Source organism: Solanum verrucosum, unplaced genomic scaffold, assembly GCF_900185275.1.
Source record: "Solanum verrucosum unplaced genomic scaffold, falcon-dt-bn FXZP01000127.1, whole genome shotgun sequence".
Taxonomy (NCBI): Eukaryota; Viridiplantae; Streptophyta; class Magnoliopsida; order Solanales; family Solanaceae; genus Solanum; species Solanum verrucosum.
In genome coordinates this window covers 821,236-836,236 of record NW_026020321.1, presented here as the reverse complement: position 1 = coordinate 836,236, position 15,001 = coordinate 821,236, and the positions used below count along the sequence as shown (strand labels likewise).

At 31.0% G+C, this 15,001-nt stretch overlaps 3 protein-coding genes across 3 annotated transcripts; 2 read left to right on the top strand and 1 right to left on the bottom strand.

Annotated features, from left to right (window-relative positions):
• Nucleotides 1-855: 855 nt before the first annotated feature.
• On the top strand, nucleotides 856-3,380 carry LOC125835365 (cell number regulator 1-like). The gene is made up of 4 exons (XM_049514491.1): nucleotides 856-1,618; nucleotides 1,704-1,775; nucleotides 2,051-2,266; nucleotides 3,092-3,380. The coding sequence occupies exons 1-4, from the start codon at nucleotides 1,051-1,053 to the stop codon at nucleotides 3,184-3,186; spliced, it is 951 nt and encodes a 316-aa protein (XP_049370448.1). The 5' UTR covers nucleotides 856-1,050; the 3' UTR covers nucleotides 3,187-3,380.
• A 1,125-nt stretch (nucleotides 3,381-4,505) lies between these two features.
• On the top strand, nucleotides 4,506-6,599 carry LOC125835367 (protein PLANT CADMIUM RESISTANCE 7-like). The gene is made up of 4 exons (XM_049514492.1): nucleotides 4,506-4,946; nucleotides 5,288-5,359; nucleotides 5,754-5,966; nucleotides 6,474-6,599. Exons 1-4 carry the CDS (start codon nucleotides 4,664-4,666, stop codon nucleotides 6,560-6,562), a joined length of 657 nt encoding a protein of 218 aa, XP_049370449.1. The 5' UTR covers nucleotides 4,506-4,663; the 3' UTR covers nucleotides 6,563-6,599.
• Nucleotides 6,600-7,929: 1,330 nt separating this feature from the next.
• LOC125835368 (probable peroxidase 61) lies at nucleotides 7,930-14,372 on the bottom strand. The gene is made up of 4 exons (XM_049514493.1): nucleotides 14,043-14,372; nucleotides 9,525-9,704; nucleotides 9,270-9,429; nucleotides 7,930-8,503 (listed from the first exon to the last, which is right to left on the bottom strand). The coding sequence occupies exons 1-4, from the start codon at nucleotides 14,304-14,306 to the stop codon at nucleotides 8,070-8,072; spliced, it is 1,038 nt and encodes a 345-aa protein (XP_049370450.1). The 5' UTR covers nucleotides 14,307-14,372; the 3' UTR covers nucleotides 7,930-8,069.
• Nucleotides 14,373-15,001: the final 629 nt, after the last annotated feature.

Here is a 15,001-nt window from a genome sequence, read left to right as displayed (position 1 = left end):
GTATTACTTTAATTTATCAAAGATTTGAAGAAAAAGAGTGAAAAAGGAGTTTTAAAATAAATAAACAATGTGAATGACAGAAATGTAATAAGACAAAACAACGTTTTCTTGATTTCTTCTATTTGAGTGGAGTTAAGGAGAATAAAATAATATATATATATATATATATACTTTTTATTATAAATAATTATTATTTTTATAAAAATAAAAACACATAATTTATTCTTGGTAAAAATTTGAGGCCTCCCAAAATTGGGGGCCTAAGGCATGTGCCTTAGTTTTTCTAAGCAAGAGCCGCCCCTGCTTACAATATTTTGAAACATAATCATATTTTATTCTAATCCAGTTTTCTACCACTTCTTCATTTTGCTTCATCATCCCAATTTTGATGCGCTTTGGGAAATCCCTTAAAGGATCCACCTTCACTTTTATCCTCGCACAACTTGGCCTTGTCTGATTCTTGTTGGCCATGTAAATGGCAGGAGATTCAACACATCAAACTACACTAAAGGATTGACATGAATCTTTAGGAAATTCAACACAACAATGTATTGTCACTGTTGATTCCAAACATACACAATATATATGGTCTTACAAATAATACAATGATTTAAAATTTGAATATCGTACTCATAAAAATTGGTAATTGATTATTTATTAATTTTTAAAATAACTATATTAATTGACACGTGTCATCAATCCAGAGGGGAGTTGGCTCCTCATAATTCATATATCCTCCAAACTACATCTTTGCATTTTGTTTAATTTTTTATGAGAGAAAATGAGCCACAAATTGTGGTTGATGATCAAAAGAAAGAAAAGTGAATCATATTAGATAAAAATTGAAACCTTTTATCAAAAAGGTAGAGGGTAGAGTTGCAACTATTAGGTTACAACTCTCCCCTTTCATGAAATTACCTCATCTCTTTCTTTTTCATTCTCATACTTTCTGTAATTATTTTATATCTTATATACACAAAACAAAAACATATTTTTCTTTCAACATTTGTTGATTGAATTTACATTTCAAGAAACAATTCATTCAAAAAAATGCAAACAACAGCTGGTAATAATGAGGACATTCCAACATCCCCTAGTCATCAATTGTCACCACAAAATTCTGCACAAGGAGATTTTTCATCGCAATTATCACCACCACGATTTCAATCACAAAATTCAATGCATAGAAATCTCTCCTCATCCTCATCATCATCACAAAATTCAATGAATGAATCTCATTCAGCTATACCAGCAACAACAACACCAATTATGTCTAATTTGATATCATCACCACCAAAAAATCCCCTTTATGGACCCCCTCCACCAGCACAATTGTCATCATTATCGACACGAATTCCGTGGCCATTAATTCCACCACAACACCAACCACCTCCATGTCACCAACCCCCTATGATGCCATATTACCCACCAATGGGGGTGCCACCACCATTTCCTCCACATCTTCCTATGCCCTTTCCTCATGACCAGTTTCATTCATTTCATCATCCAATGCTCCTTGGAAATACTAATAATAATATTAATAATAACTCAAATGGACAAAATTATAGTCAGCCTTGGTCCACAGGCCTTTTTGATTGTTTTTCAGACATCAAGAATTGTAGGTTCCTTTAATTATTTCCTTGATTTTTCTCTCATTTTTTAAATTTTTTTAGAGCTAATCATGTTTTTACAATATTTTGTAGGTTTTATTACATGTTTATGTCCCTGTGTTACTTTTGGGCAAGTGGATGAGATTTTATCTCAAGGACAAATGAGTAATTTTCTAATCAAGATATTTTATATAGCAAAACACATATAATTATACTACTCATCTGTCACAATTTATATGACATAGTTCGAATTTCGAGAGTCAAACTTCTTTATTTTGATCACGCATTCAAACATGCAACCTCACATATAATATTACTTCCTCTGTCTCAAAGAGTTTTTTGTTTGACTCTTGAAATCTGAACTATATGTCATATAGATTGGAACGGAGAGGAAATATATATATTTTATCTAATTTTTGATATTTTCTGTTAATGTATAGCTTGGTGGGAAGCTGCATTAATGTTTGGACTTTTGGAAGCATTTTGTTGTCAAGCATCATTGGTTTTTGCATGGTATCATCGTGTGCAATTCAGAAAAAAATATAATTTGATGGGAAATTTATTCAGTGAGTTTGCAATTACTCTTATTTGCATGAGATTGGTCCTTTGTCAGAATTATCGTCAGCTTAACAAACTTGGCTTTGATGTAGCTCTAGGTAATTCTCTTTTCATCATTCTTATCTATGCTTCGTATCTTGCTATTTGATTGTCATATTTTCTTATAATTCTGGTTCGATATCATTGATCATTTGATTTGTGCGCCTAACAAAAAAAATTCTTTACCTACTCCGTAATGATAGAAATAAGGTTTATGCATATCATATTCTCCTCAAACTCTGCTTATGGAATCATGCTAAATATGTTGTTACTCTTTTATCATTCTCATATATGATCAATATTAAAAAAATAGTGTGGTTTGATTCACATGAAGTACTAGTTATACAAAAATTACAATACAAGAATTGTTTTAAGTAGTGAATGATATTGACGAGATATATTGTCATGTAATGAACAAAAATATTTTCTCCATAAATTTATGTGATCATGTTTGACTGATCACAAAGTTTCATTTTTTGAAACTTATGGTCTAAAATAAATCTTATATCTCGTTAAAAGGTATGAAAGTTTAAATGTAAAACTATTTTTACCATAGAAATATGTCGTCATCGATTTTCAAAATAGAATAAAAATGAAAGAGTGTCACAAGTTGATACATATGTGTTATTCTTATGTTGTGATTACATACTTCAAGAATTTATCTTTAAATACTTTTATCTCGTATTGCTAATACACATATTCTTGTTTTACATTCTAATTTATGTAAAATAATACATAAATTCATGCATAACTCGATGTGATATTATTTCATCCAGTACTGGACTATAGTTGTTGCATTATCTATTTTAGAATTGTTTTTTCTTATATTTGGAACTATTTTTCATAGAATATCCAACCAAATTATAACCTCTTATTATTTTCAGGATGGAAAGCCATTAAGAAGAAACAAAGAAGAATAGCAAGCCAAAATGTTGTTCAATTTATGCCACCAATGGCTAATCCTGGGATGTTTAGATGAATAGAAGATTGTTGCAAACCAGTCAAAAGTGGTTGAAGAAAATTATTGATTTTTATCATTAGATCATTAGATATTTAACAAAGCCAGAAGTTACATGCATTTCAATTGTTGAATTCTTCACATTGAAGAATCTATAATATGCTATGTACACAAATTTTGGAAATTAAATGGGATATATCATGATCCTTTTTTTTTATAACTACTAATTTCTTTGATTAGATGATAATTTTATAAAACCCAACTGTCTTCAATGTTCTATGTCTTGCTTCTCATTAGTTCCCTGCCCCTCATTTTCACTAATGAAAACTTTAATTATAGTTGGAAATGAGAGTATCTGCTTGGCCTTCCATAAGTGGGGACATAATAAAGCGTTCATAATTAATAAAGACGTTTACTGTCTGTTCTTGATTTAATACACTTCCACTATATTGTCCTAGTAGATATAGTTACTTTCTCTCGAACCATAGTACTATTATTTGATTAGATCATCGAAACTTTTATTTCTCTTGAGATTTCTTCAATGTTCAGTTCTACGCACGTTTTTTTTCCGGAGGTCTAATTTGTAATTAGGGTATTATAGGGCTGTAAAGATTGACACCAAGGATATATGAAGTCAATAGGTCAACGAAGGATATTTTTAAACCAATTTCATTAGCTCAAGGGTATTATAGGCCTTTTTCCGTTTCTATTTACTCACATTCTCTCCACTCAATTTTTGCACAGCCTTTCACCTCATCTACTTCTTTCTCCTCTTGTGGATATAGTTGAGGGCGAATGACAAAACACTCCTTCTCATATGTACCTATTGCTCAACAAATCTATGTTCACTTCTTCTTTCAAACAACACTATTTTGGAGTAATTCTCCTCAAAATCCTGGATCTCCATCCATCCATAGGAAAACCTTCATCTCATTGAATATTGAAGGTCCTTATTGATGATCATTGTTCTATTTCCTCTTCTTCTCATATTATTCTTGATTTTCCGTGTAAATAAGCAATTTATCTCGAGGGAATTAATAGGTTTGTACGTAGTGTTGGAAGTGGTGGTAATGAAATAAGTGAATTAGCATATGTAGTAATAGAGAGAGTTTTTTTCCCTAATAATTGTCTTTTAATTGATTTTTAATATTTATTGAATTAGATTTGTACACGCTTTGAGTAAAAAATATTTGAGTTATAAAATAGGCAAATGACAAGTGTGGGGGGCACAATTTTTTTTAAATTTTGCATACTTTATAACCATTCATTAGTCTTCCTTCCCTAAAAGTGGAGTCAATATATCCATTTTTTTTCTAAAAAAAAAAAAAACTAGGTGCCAATATGGCCCTACCTAACCAAGAAAATTGATTAAACAAATTCTTGGGAAAAGTGCATCAAGAACTAAAGCCCTTTACTTCTTTTTTTTTCCTCTCTTTTTCTTCTTCCTTCTCTTCCATGCCTGTTTTGTCTTCATCATCATCTCTTTCTGCAAAACAAGATGTATCCTATCATGAACTCGAATGGGTATAACCAATTCGTTACTAATAAACCATTAGATAATGCATCGTCGCAACCATATTCATACCCTCATTTATTACCTTATGGATATGGTATGCCTCCGCCATCGCCGCCACCACCACCACAACAACAACATCAACCATATGGATCTCCTGATGGGTCTTCTGTATATATTCAAAGAGCCCCTATTGGAATAACCAAACATATGGAAGAGACAACTTGGTCAACCAACATGTTTGCATGTGGTAGAGACCCCAAAAATTGTATGTATTCTTCTTTATTAATCACTTTTTATGTTCGGATATATATAGTTTTATGTTAATTGTCAATCGAATATCGTTATTCCAACATCTTTTGATGGGTTTAATGACTTCATTATTTTTTTAAATTTGAGGGTTCAGAATTTAATATTTTTATATACATATAAATTGTTGTATAGTTATATATTTCATCCATCTTTGTCTTCGATCTTTTCTATTGTTTTGAGATGGATAACGTGAACAAACTCACACATGCAAAACTTTTTATTTTTTATTTTTATGAACTGAGACGTAATTGTTATTATTGTTGTTAATTAATGACCTCATTTTATGCATGTATCTAGGTCTTACAACATGTGTTTGTCCATGCATAACATCCGGGCAAATTGCAGAAATAGTGAGTGAAGGACGAACGTGTAAGATCCATAAATAGTTATATATGTGATATAAGTTGGCATAATACATAAACTTGTCCTTTAACTTATCTTCAACTGACATCTAGACTCTTCAATTTTGGATATGCAGAAGAAGACACTTAAATTTGTATAAAGTTGAACAAGTAGATACGTGACATCCTATGTGGTAATTCATGTCTTACGTGACATTCTATGTGTATTATGTCATGTAGGACATATGTGTCTACTTATTCCACTTCATACAAGTTTTAAGTGTCTAGTTGTGCACACTCAAAGTTGGAGAACTGAAGTTAAGTTAAAGGGCACATGTATTATGTCATATAAGTTTAAATTAAACTTAGGTTTATGTTTAATTATTGCTAATTAATTTTCTTTTTTTTTGTATTTTGGACAGCATGCATGGAAGGAGTGATAATAAACATGTTACTCTGTTGTTTATGTTGTACTACACCACTTTATACTTTTTACTACAGAGTTAAATTGAGAAGAAAATTTAAGTTGGAAGGGAATGAATGTCTTGATTGCCTTATTCATACATTATGTTGTTATTGTGCCTTATGTCAAGAATATCGTGAGCTTCATCGTCAAGGATTTGACCCTGCACTTGGTAAGTCTCGGTGCACAAAGCATTCTGTAAAAACAACTTTTTAACTTGATTTCAGCTGATATATTTTTGTTACATATGTCCTAAGTGGTAATGTGGTATAATACATGTATGATGCCAAGACACAAAATTATCATTAGGATGTCACGTAGGACGAATGTGTCTATTTGTTCAATTTTATACAAATTTAAGTGTTTACTTGTGCACATTCAAAGTTGAAGGGAATAAATGTCGGATATATTTATGTATCATGTCAATATTTTATCCTATTAGGGTTCATGATCCCGCAGATTTTATAATTAAATCATGAACATTGTTTTTTAATTCGACCTCATATGATATTTATGTCCTCCAACTTTAGTATGCAAAACTAAACATTTGAACTTGTATAGAGTTGAACAAGTAGACACATATCATACTTGACGTTTTATAAGGCAATTCATGTCCTAAGCAACATCCTACATGGTATTTTACGTGTATTATGCTAATCTTTTATGTACATATGTTCAGGATGGGCAGAAAATATTGAGCGGCAAAGCCATGCTGTTGCTGTTTTCACTATTACCCCACCTCCAGTTCAAGAAGCCATGAAAAGATAACAGTTCAATTATTTTTTTTGATCAGTTAATTATCAAGGTAAGAATTATAGAGTTTTGTTCTAAATACAGAAGAAGCAGCTTGTTTGTTTTTACATTAGTTTGGTTCTAATGGTAAAGTTTGGCACATATGTCAAAAATTGAACAAGTAACTCATGTGTATTATGTGGCATAATACACAAAGGACGTTATATAGGACATACGTGTCTACTTGTGCACACTATAGATGCTATCTGAAGTCAAGTAATAAAAGTAATTAATATCACTATAGCTATAATTCTTACACTTTGTTATTATTATTATTTTGTCATTTATATGTGCAGATATAATTACCAACTACACCTAATGCTGCTATCTTTGAAAGGTCAAAGCTGGAATGTCCCAAGCTAACTTTAATTTGTTTTCCTAAATGTAGGTGAATTCTCAAATAGATTGTAATTATCAGAACAATCCACTTGATTACCTTCTTGAATTAGGATTAAAAAAACAATTTTGGATTTTGCATATATTTTCCACTTCAAGTAGATAGAAATTAATCTCAAACATATGTTGTGTTATGGACATTTCCAAAAACTAGTAGCATTGGGCATAAAGTCAATGTAGAGATCATATCTACAACTAGTTTTCTCTTTGTATGTAAATGGGTTGTATAAACTAAGTTCTTCATGAATTTAAGCATTCCTTAGATGATCATTAATCAAAAAGTTCATGTAAAGTTCAACTCACATGCATTTTAGGTTACAATAGGCACAAATTCGATGCACAAAGCATCTCGCGTTCATGCAGAGTTTGAGGAAGGGCTGCACCTCAATAGGTGTGTTGAATATAGTCTATTCTAATGCAAGCATTAGTAGTAGCTTCTACGGCTTGAGAATTTGGTTTACTAATCACGAGGTTGATATTGATCGTGGGCTCCGCCTGAGTCTCCACTTGCCTATTCAAACTACCACAACACCTATATGACTAAGGGGAGTATGTATTATGTATATCCCTATCCTAAACACGAATCTATTCCACGATGCCTAGGTTCAACCTAAAATTAACTTACTGATAAACTAATGATGACAATAATTAAAGAAGACATTGCAAAAGATTTCAAGGTCAAAGATTTAGTAGAATTGAAAAAAATAAATCTTTCTTGCCATAGAGTTCATCATATCAAAACAGAGGAAGTGTGATTTGAAAGTTGACTTCAAAGGTGCCACTGGGAGCTTCTAAACCAGTTTACACACATCTCGAGTACTTCCACAAGTGAAGTCTGTGGAGGATGACATATATACATATCTTACTCCTACCTTATACAAGCAGAGAGGTTGCTTCCAATAGACCGTCTCGAGTAAGAAAGAGGATGCCAAGATGGAAATACACAATTCAACTAGAAAATTGAGATTTTCCACACATCTTTATTAATCAACTTATAATGTCTTCAATTATTACAAAATACATTGTCCTTCATGAAAATTCAATGACTTATTATTATGTATGACATTTGAGAATCCACCCTCCAAACCTAATTGATATTAGGATTGTTCTTATTTGTAAACTTACAATCTTGACGAATTTCACCATTTTTACCTGTCAACACTTTAAGACCTCCCATTCTACTAATCGATAATGCAAATCCCCTTCGAAATTGCTCCAAACTCTTTGCGTATTCATTGACTAGTTCACCTGTATCACCTCCATAAGATAATTGTTGATCAACTCTAAGAAGTGATTCATGAGCAAGAGCCTTAGTGTAGAATTTGTTACTGAATGTATAGTTAGAACCATATTCTTCAGTAAAATAAACAGGTGAATCATTTTTGCTGTTTTTAGGACATTGGTTCCTTAGCTTTACTAACACAGATCTCTTCATGCTGGGGTCTGGTTTTCCGGTACCTTTGAAATCGTAAAGCCGGTCATAGAAGGAGCTGCAATGTGCTTGTCCCATTGTATGTGCCCCTGAAATAGAAACCAAATGGCTGGCGTTTAGAACAATAACAACATATCCAGTATAATCTAGGGTCTGGGGAGAGTAAGTGTGTAATTATTTTTTTTTAAATGTCGTTAAAGAAGATGAAAAAGGACGTTGAGGTAACGACAACAACAACTATATAAAAGTGGATCTTGGGTTTGACTTGCTCGACCCCAAAAGCTAGTTCAAAAGGTGAGGATTGTCCAAGACATATGAAGAGACCAAGTGCCTCATCTCTGAGTAGGAGGCTCAACACACTCTCGCACGTCTAGACTTGTCAACTAGCATGGACAATTTATGGAAGCCCAACATTAGTGAAACGTGGAATTAAGAGCGTGGACAATATAATGGACGCCCAACATTAGTGAAACATGGAATTAAGATATATAGATTCAGCTCTAACATCATGTAAAGATATGAATATGGAATTTAACTTTCCAAAAAGCTAGTTCAAGAGTTGAGGATTTCCCAGTACATATAAAGAGACCAAGTCCCCCATCGCTTAGGTGATGTGGGAAACTCAAAACAACTACTCCTCAATTCTAAGTAGGTGGCATCCGCGGTATTGTAAATTCTCTATTCAAGTCTATAAAAAGACAACCAAGAAAGAAAATTAATCTAAGGGTTGATTTCTCAGACCATCATATTTTTTCTTGATTCTAGATACTTCTTAAGAAAACAACTATTAGTTGAATAATCATATAATAAGCCTTTAAAATGACAGAAAATTATATAAGTCACATATTTGTGTACCTAAAAGTGTGACAAAGTCTTGAACATCAAGATTTTTGGATTCAAAGTAAGCAAGTCCTTCCTCCCAAGACATTGAAGGTGAAGGATAATCAATCCATTCAGCTTTTGATTCTACTCCATCCCTTCTTCCCAAGAACACTGGATAAGATGGTGCACCTGCCTGTTTTACATGGTTTTTTTTTTCAAAATTAGTTAATATATATCGCGATAAATTAAATAGATAAAGCGCAATAGAGAGAGAGATAAATTAGTTACATAATGGACGGCATCCCTAACAGCAAGATTGAGAATATCAGCACAAGAAACGGCTCTAGGACATCGAATTTCAAGCACTTTTTTTATTTTATCGATCAATAAGTATCCATCTAGCCTTGCGTTTTTCGATGAATTTCTCTCTGTGTTTGGACCCGTTAGCAGAACTGATGCATCGCAACCCTGGACAACAATAGTAAAGAAATAAGTACACATGCACGAATTAATTAGTTAGTGATTGAGTTGATATCTAAGACGGTCATTCAACGAATAGTTATATTATAAGAAATTCATTATCATTGTATACTCTACATGATGATTTAGAATATATAACTCATATTTACTGACAGTGTAATGAATTTCAAACCTGATGTGATTTATTGCGTCAATTTTCAAGTTACTTTCAATTACCGTCAAACTTCTTTATAACGATCATATTTTATAATAAATTTTCACTATAACATGAATCATGCATGTTTTTCGTGGAATCCATCTTTCATGCTATATGTTATCTTACAATAAATCAAAAAAATGATATCGTTATCGAGAGATCTGACAATATTATGATAGTTAGGATTTCTATATAAACACACACTCTACTCAAATTCAATGTGAAGAAATCTTACAATTAATTGTAACCCTCGGGGGTGGCGAAGATTGGGATGTTCAAGGGGAAGGGGGTGGGAGGATTTGGTGCGTGGGGAAGAGATAATAAACTTGCAATGTCACTTATGTAACTTGTTTTTGCTATTTTGATTAAGAAAGTCATTTTCCTCATTTTTAAGGAACTTGTTAATCTAGAAAAAATATATGACCAATTAAATATGAAAAACATTTTCTCAAAAATATTTTCCTCAGGAAACACGGAGTATATAATTTGTTTCTTTAAAGAGAGATCACAAACCAAATTTAGAGGCTTAGATCTAGATCATTATCTAATATTTCCTCTATTTTAATTAATTAGTTGCTTAATTAAAGCTATCTGTCTTTAAGACGCTGCCCAAGATACTTTTCTTAGGGCTGAATAGAGATGCATTCCCTATGTTCCATTTTAAGATAAGGTGTTATTGTTTGGGGAGTCCAATAATATTTTTTATTATTATAATTTTATCAAAAAAATATAAAATATTTTGAATTAATTATTAGTTAGTTTGTAGTACTTCCTCTAGTCCATAGTAAGGGAATTATTAAGAATTTTTTGTTCAAAATAAGTGAACTTTTTCAAAGTTCATAAGATTGTTAAGACTCTTTTTTTTGTTCAAATTAATCCTTTCTTTTAATAAAGTTATTAACTACTTTACAAGATTTACGCAGTCCTTGTGTGCTTGCTTTGTGCACCGGCATAGCATAGGAGAATAATTTAGAAATAATCAAAAGAATAATAATAGAAAGTAGTATTTGATTTATATCCTTACATATTTTTCTTAAAAGGTGTGGCATACCCTATGTTCCATTTTAAGATAAGGTGTTATTGTTTGGGGAGTCCAATAATATTTTTTATTATTATAATTTTATCAAAAAAATATAAAATATTTTGAATTAATTATTAGTTAGTTTGTAGTACTTCCTCTAGTCCATAGTAAGGGAATTATTAAGAATTTTTTGTTCAAAATAAGTGAACTTTTTCAAAGTTCATAAGCTTATTAAGACTCTTTTTTTTTCCCTTCAAATTAATCCTTTCTTTTAATAAAGTTATTAACTACTTTACAAGATTTACGCAGTCCTTGTGTGCTTGCTTTGTGCACCGGCATAGCATAGGAGAATAATTTAAAAATAATCAAAAGGATAATAATAGAAAGTAGTATTTGATTTATATCCTTACATATTTTTCTTAAAAGGTGTGGCATACCCTATGTTCCATTTTAAGATAAGGTGTTATTGTTTGGGGAGTCCAATAATATTTTTATTATTATAATTTTATCAAAAAAATATAAAATATTTTGAATTAATTATTAGATAGTTTGTAGTACTTCCTCTAGTCCATAGTAAGGGAATTATTAAGAATTTTTTGTTCAAAATAAGTGAACTTTTTCAAAGTTCATAAGATTATTAAGACTCTTTTTTTTTCTTTTTCAAATTAATCCTTTCTTTTAATAAAGTTATTAACTACTTTACAAGATTTACGCAGTCCTTGTGTGCTTGCTTTGTGCACCGGCATAGCATAGGAGAATAATTTAGAAATAATCAAAAGGATAATAATAGAAAGTAGTATTTGATTTATATCCTTACATATTTTTCTTAAAAGGTGTGTCATACCCCAACCTGAATTCACTTAATATAAACTAGAGGGTACTTTTTAATGTAATATTCATATATATATATTTTAACTCTCGTACTTTGAACTTCTTCAGATAAATTAAAACAAAAGGGATTAATATAATTTACTTATATTCTTGGACATCACAATTGATGTAGTTTAGATCCAACGTAACCTCAGAATTCGCAGAAACCTCATTTGTTTATAATCACATATAATTAACTCATATTCATAAACATAAGTCTTTATTTTTGAGGATTTAGTGTAAATTGTATTCACAAAATTTGTACCGTGTAGTTAAACCTGCTATAGAAGATTGATGCTATAGAATTTTTTTTAAAAAAATATTCATTATTATGGAATTTATTTCTAGGATTATCTTCTCAAGCGTGTGTAACAAACTTAGACCCTGTCTAGATTGACTTATTTTTAATACTTTTAAAAGACTTTTGAAGTATTAAGCACATTACATTAAGCTAAAATGATAAATACAAGCTAAAAATTACAAGTTAAATATTCTAACTCATGACTTCTGATTTATAAATATAGTCAAATACCAATCCAAACCAGCTCTTAGTAGTATATTTACATTTTTTTCTTTAAAGAGGAGACACACCATTTTTATAGGCTTAGATCTCTAGATCATTGTCTAATATGTCCTCTATTTTAGTGTGTATTAAACTTAGTTGCTTATGGTTAAAGCTATATCTCAATTTACGAAGCTACCCAAGATTCTTTCCTAAGGCCTCCATAGAGATATTATACGAAGGATTTATATGATTTGGCTTAATACTAGTTTATCAATATGATCGAAATATATATAATATACTATACTATATCAGTGTATGTGTTGTATATATATAGTATAAAGTATATACTACTTATATACATTTTATACATATTTTGTGAACTAGTTGGCCGAAGTCTGTAGCGTCGTAATCATCCCATATAGTAATTGAGGGAGTAATATTATTTACTCATATTCATGGACACCACAAAGAATTTGATCTAGTTTGGATCTCAGCCTAGAAATTCAAAGAAATATTATCATTTGTTTTCATCGTATTTCTTCATCTTCAAATTCCTAGAGATGAGACTCCACCCCACCCCCTTCTATTAGTGTTATAATCACATATTAGAGGATTTAAAATTTACCTAAGAAAAAAATTTGTAATTCAACCTTTGTATTGAGTTTTTATTAATCTTAAAACTATAGTCTTAAAAACTGAATTAGCAATATACAGTAGACATTATTCAATTTGTATATTTATAGGTTCACTTTTGCACTGTAAACAAGTATGGGGAAATGGAGAATACTAGCACTATTTCCCTTATTTGTGTCAAAATAATCGTACACGTAACGTTATTTTGAGCAATTAAAAACATTATTCATATTTTTGGTGTGGTAAATTTTATGCAAAGTAGCTAAAAAGTTATCAAACATGATATTAGTTGTGCTAGTTTTAGTATATGAACGACTCCCTTAACTAGCAATAAGATGACCCCTAACTATAATTATAGGGAGGGCTGGAATAATTATAGGTTAAAAATGAGACACGGGAATCTGTGGTCTTTCCGTAAAATTAGATATTTTATGTCTCTATTTTCTAATATTGGTTTATATTAATTGTTCGCATTCATGCTACTCTTAAATTGATGGCTAAACGGTGCACTTGGTTGAGTAGTGAGTTAATTGCTTAGAGTACCAGGGGGATTAATTGTAGTTAATGCATTTTTCCTTTTTTTTGGTGATGCACTCATATTCTAAAAATCTTAGATTCATCATTATACACTACATCAAAAATGATCTTTAGTGGGAATTAATTAACGGCAATAGCTCAATTATCGCTAAATATGTATTTTTAGTGACAATTAGCACTATTTGTATATGTCCCTAAAACCTTTAGCGACATTGGACCTAATGGTACTTAATTAATGTTGGTAAAAGACTTTAGCACTCTTTATTAATGTGTTTATTTATTGCCGCTAAAAGTTGTTTTTGTTATAGTGATAGTCCAGTAATTGAAACTAAAATAGCACTGGAATAATATGGAGGGGAGTACGTCCTGCAGCAATGATAAAATTATCTTTGTGTGATCTATGAGTCACAGATTCAAGCTAAGAAAACAGTCACACTCTGCCCAACTTTCTCAAACTCAATTGCATGCGCTTTAATATAACAATGGAATAATACAAAAATAACAATATCCGTTCATTAATATTAAAAATTGTGCAGGAAATAAAAGAGAGACAAAGAGACATACATTAACCATGCAATCAGCATAGAGTAACTTGAGGAGTTTAGCAGTAATAGTCTTATCCTTGTCCCAATAGAGCTTCACTTGATGTTGAACAAATGGTTCCACATTGGCACATGTATTTAGCTTCTTATAGTAATGTCTCACCAATGGTTTATCCTCCGGTGGCAAAAACACCGCGGCATTTGCATAACCTGCATTCAAGCTCACTGCAACAAAACTCATCAATATCGGAAGAAGAAGAAGAAGAATCCCCGAGTATTTCTCCATTTTTATAAAACGTTTGATCTTCTTCTTCTTCTTCGTCTTCTCCTTGCAATAATATTGAATGATCTTGAATATAATATAGGTTATTATGTTATTATGCCTAGACAAAGCTATATATAGACTTAAAACATGGCTTAGAGATGGCACGTATAGGATTGATGAAAGTCGTTGGAAATTCAAGAAAATAATATTATTCGTTGATCAATGCACACTTTTTTATTTTAATAAGATATAGTACTATATGTATAGTTGTTTTGTAGACACTTTTGTGAGTTTTAAGGAATGTGTGTGATGGAAGTTAGAACTTCACGTGAATCAAAACTCAAGGGATTTCTATTCTTGATCGTATACATTCATCGTTACTTGTTCAGTACAGCAATAAATAAAATGATAATTTTATTATATTATCCTTTGAATATCATAAATTCAATATTTTGGAGAAATAATTTGTAGTTAATAATAAGTGTTAATTTGGAACTAAATAATAAATTATCTCTTGATTTTATTTAAATCGGACAAGTAAATATGAACATTTATTTTCAATATAGTAGACGAAAGGAATAGTCAACATTTGTTTATGTAAGTTACTTGGTGTTATAGTATACATTTTGCAGTAAACTAGCATGCAAATGTTTAGTGCAAGTTTACATGTAGATTTGATGTTACTCCTATGCAACTTATACGTTTCAACACCCCTA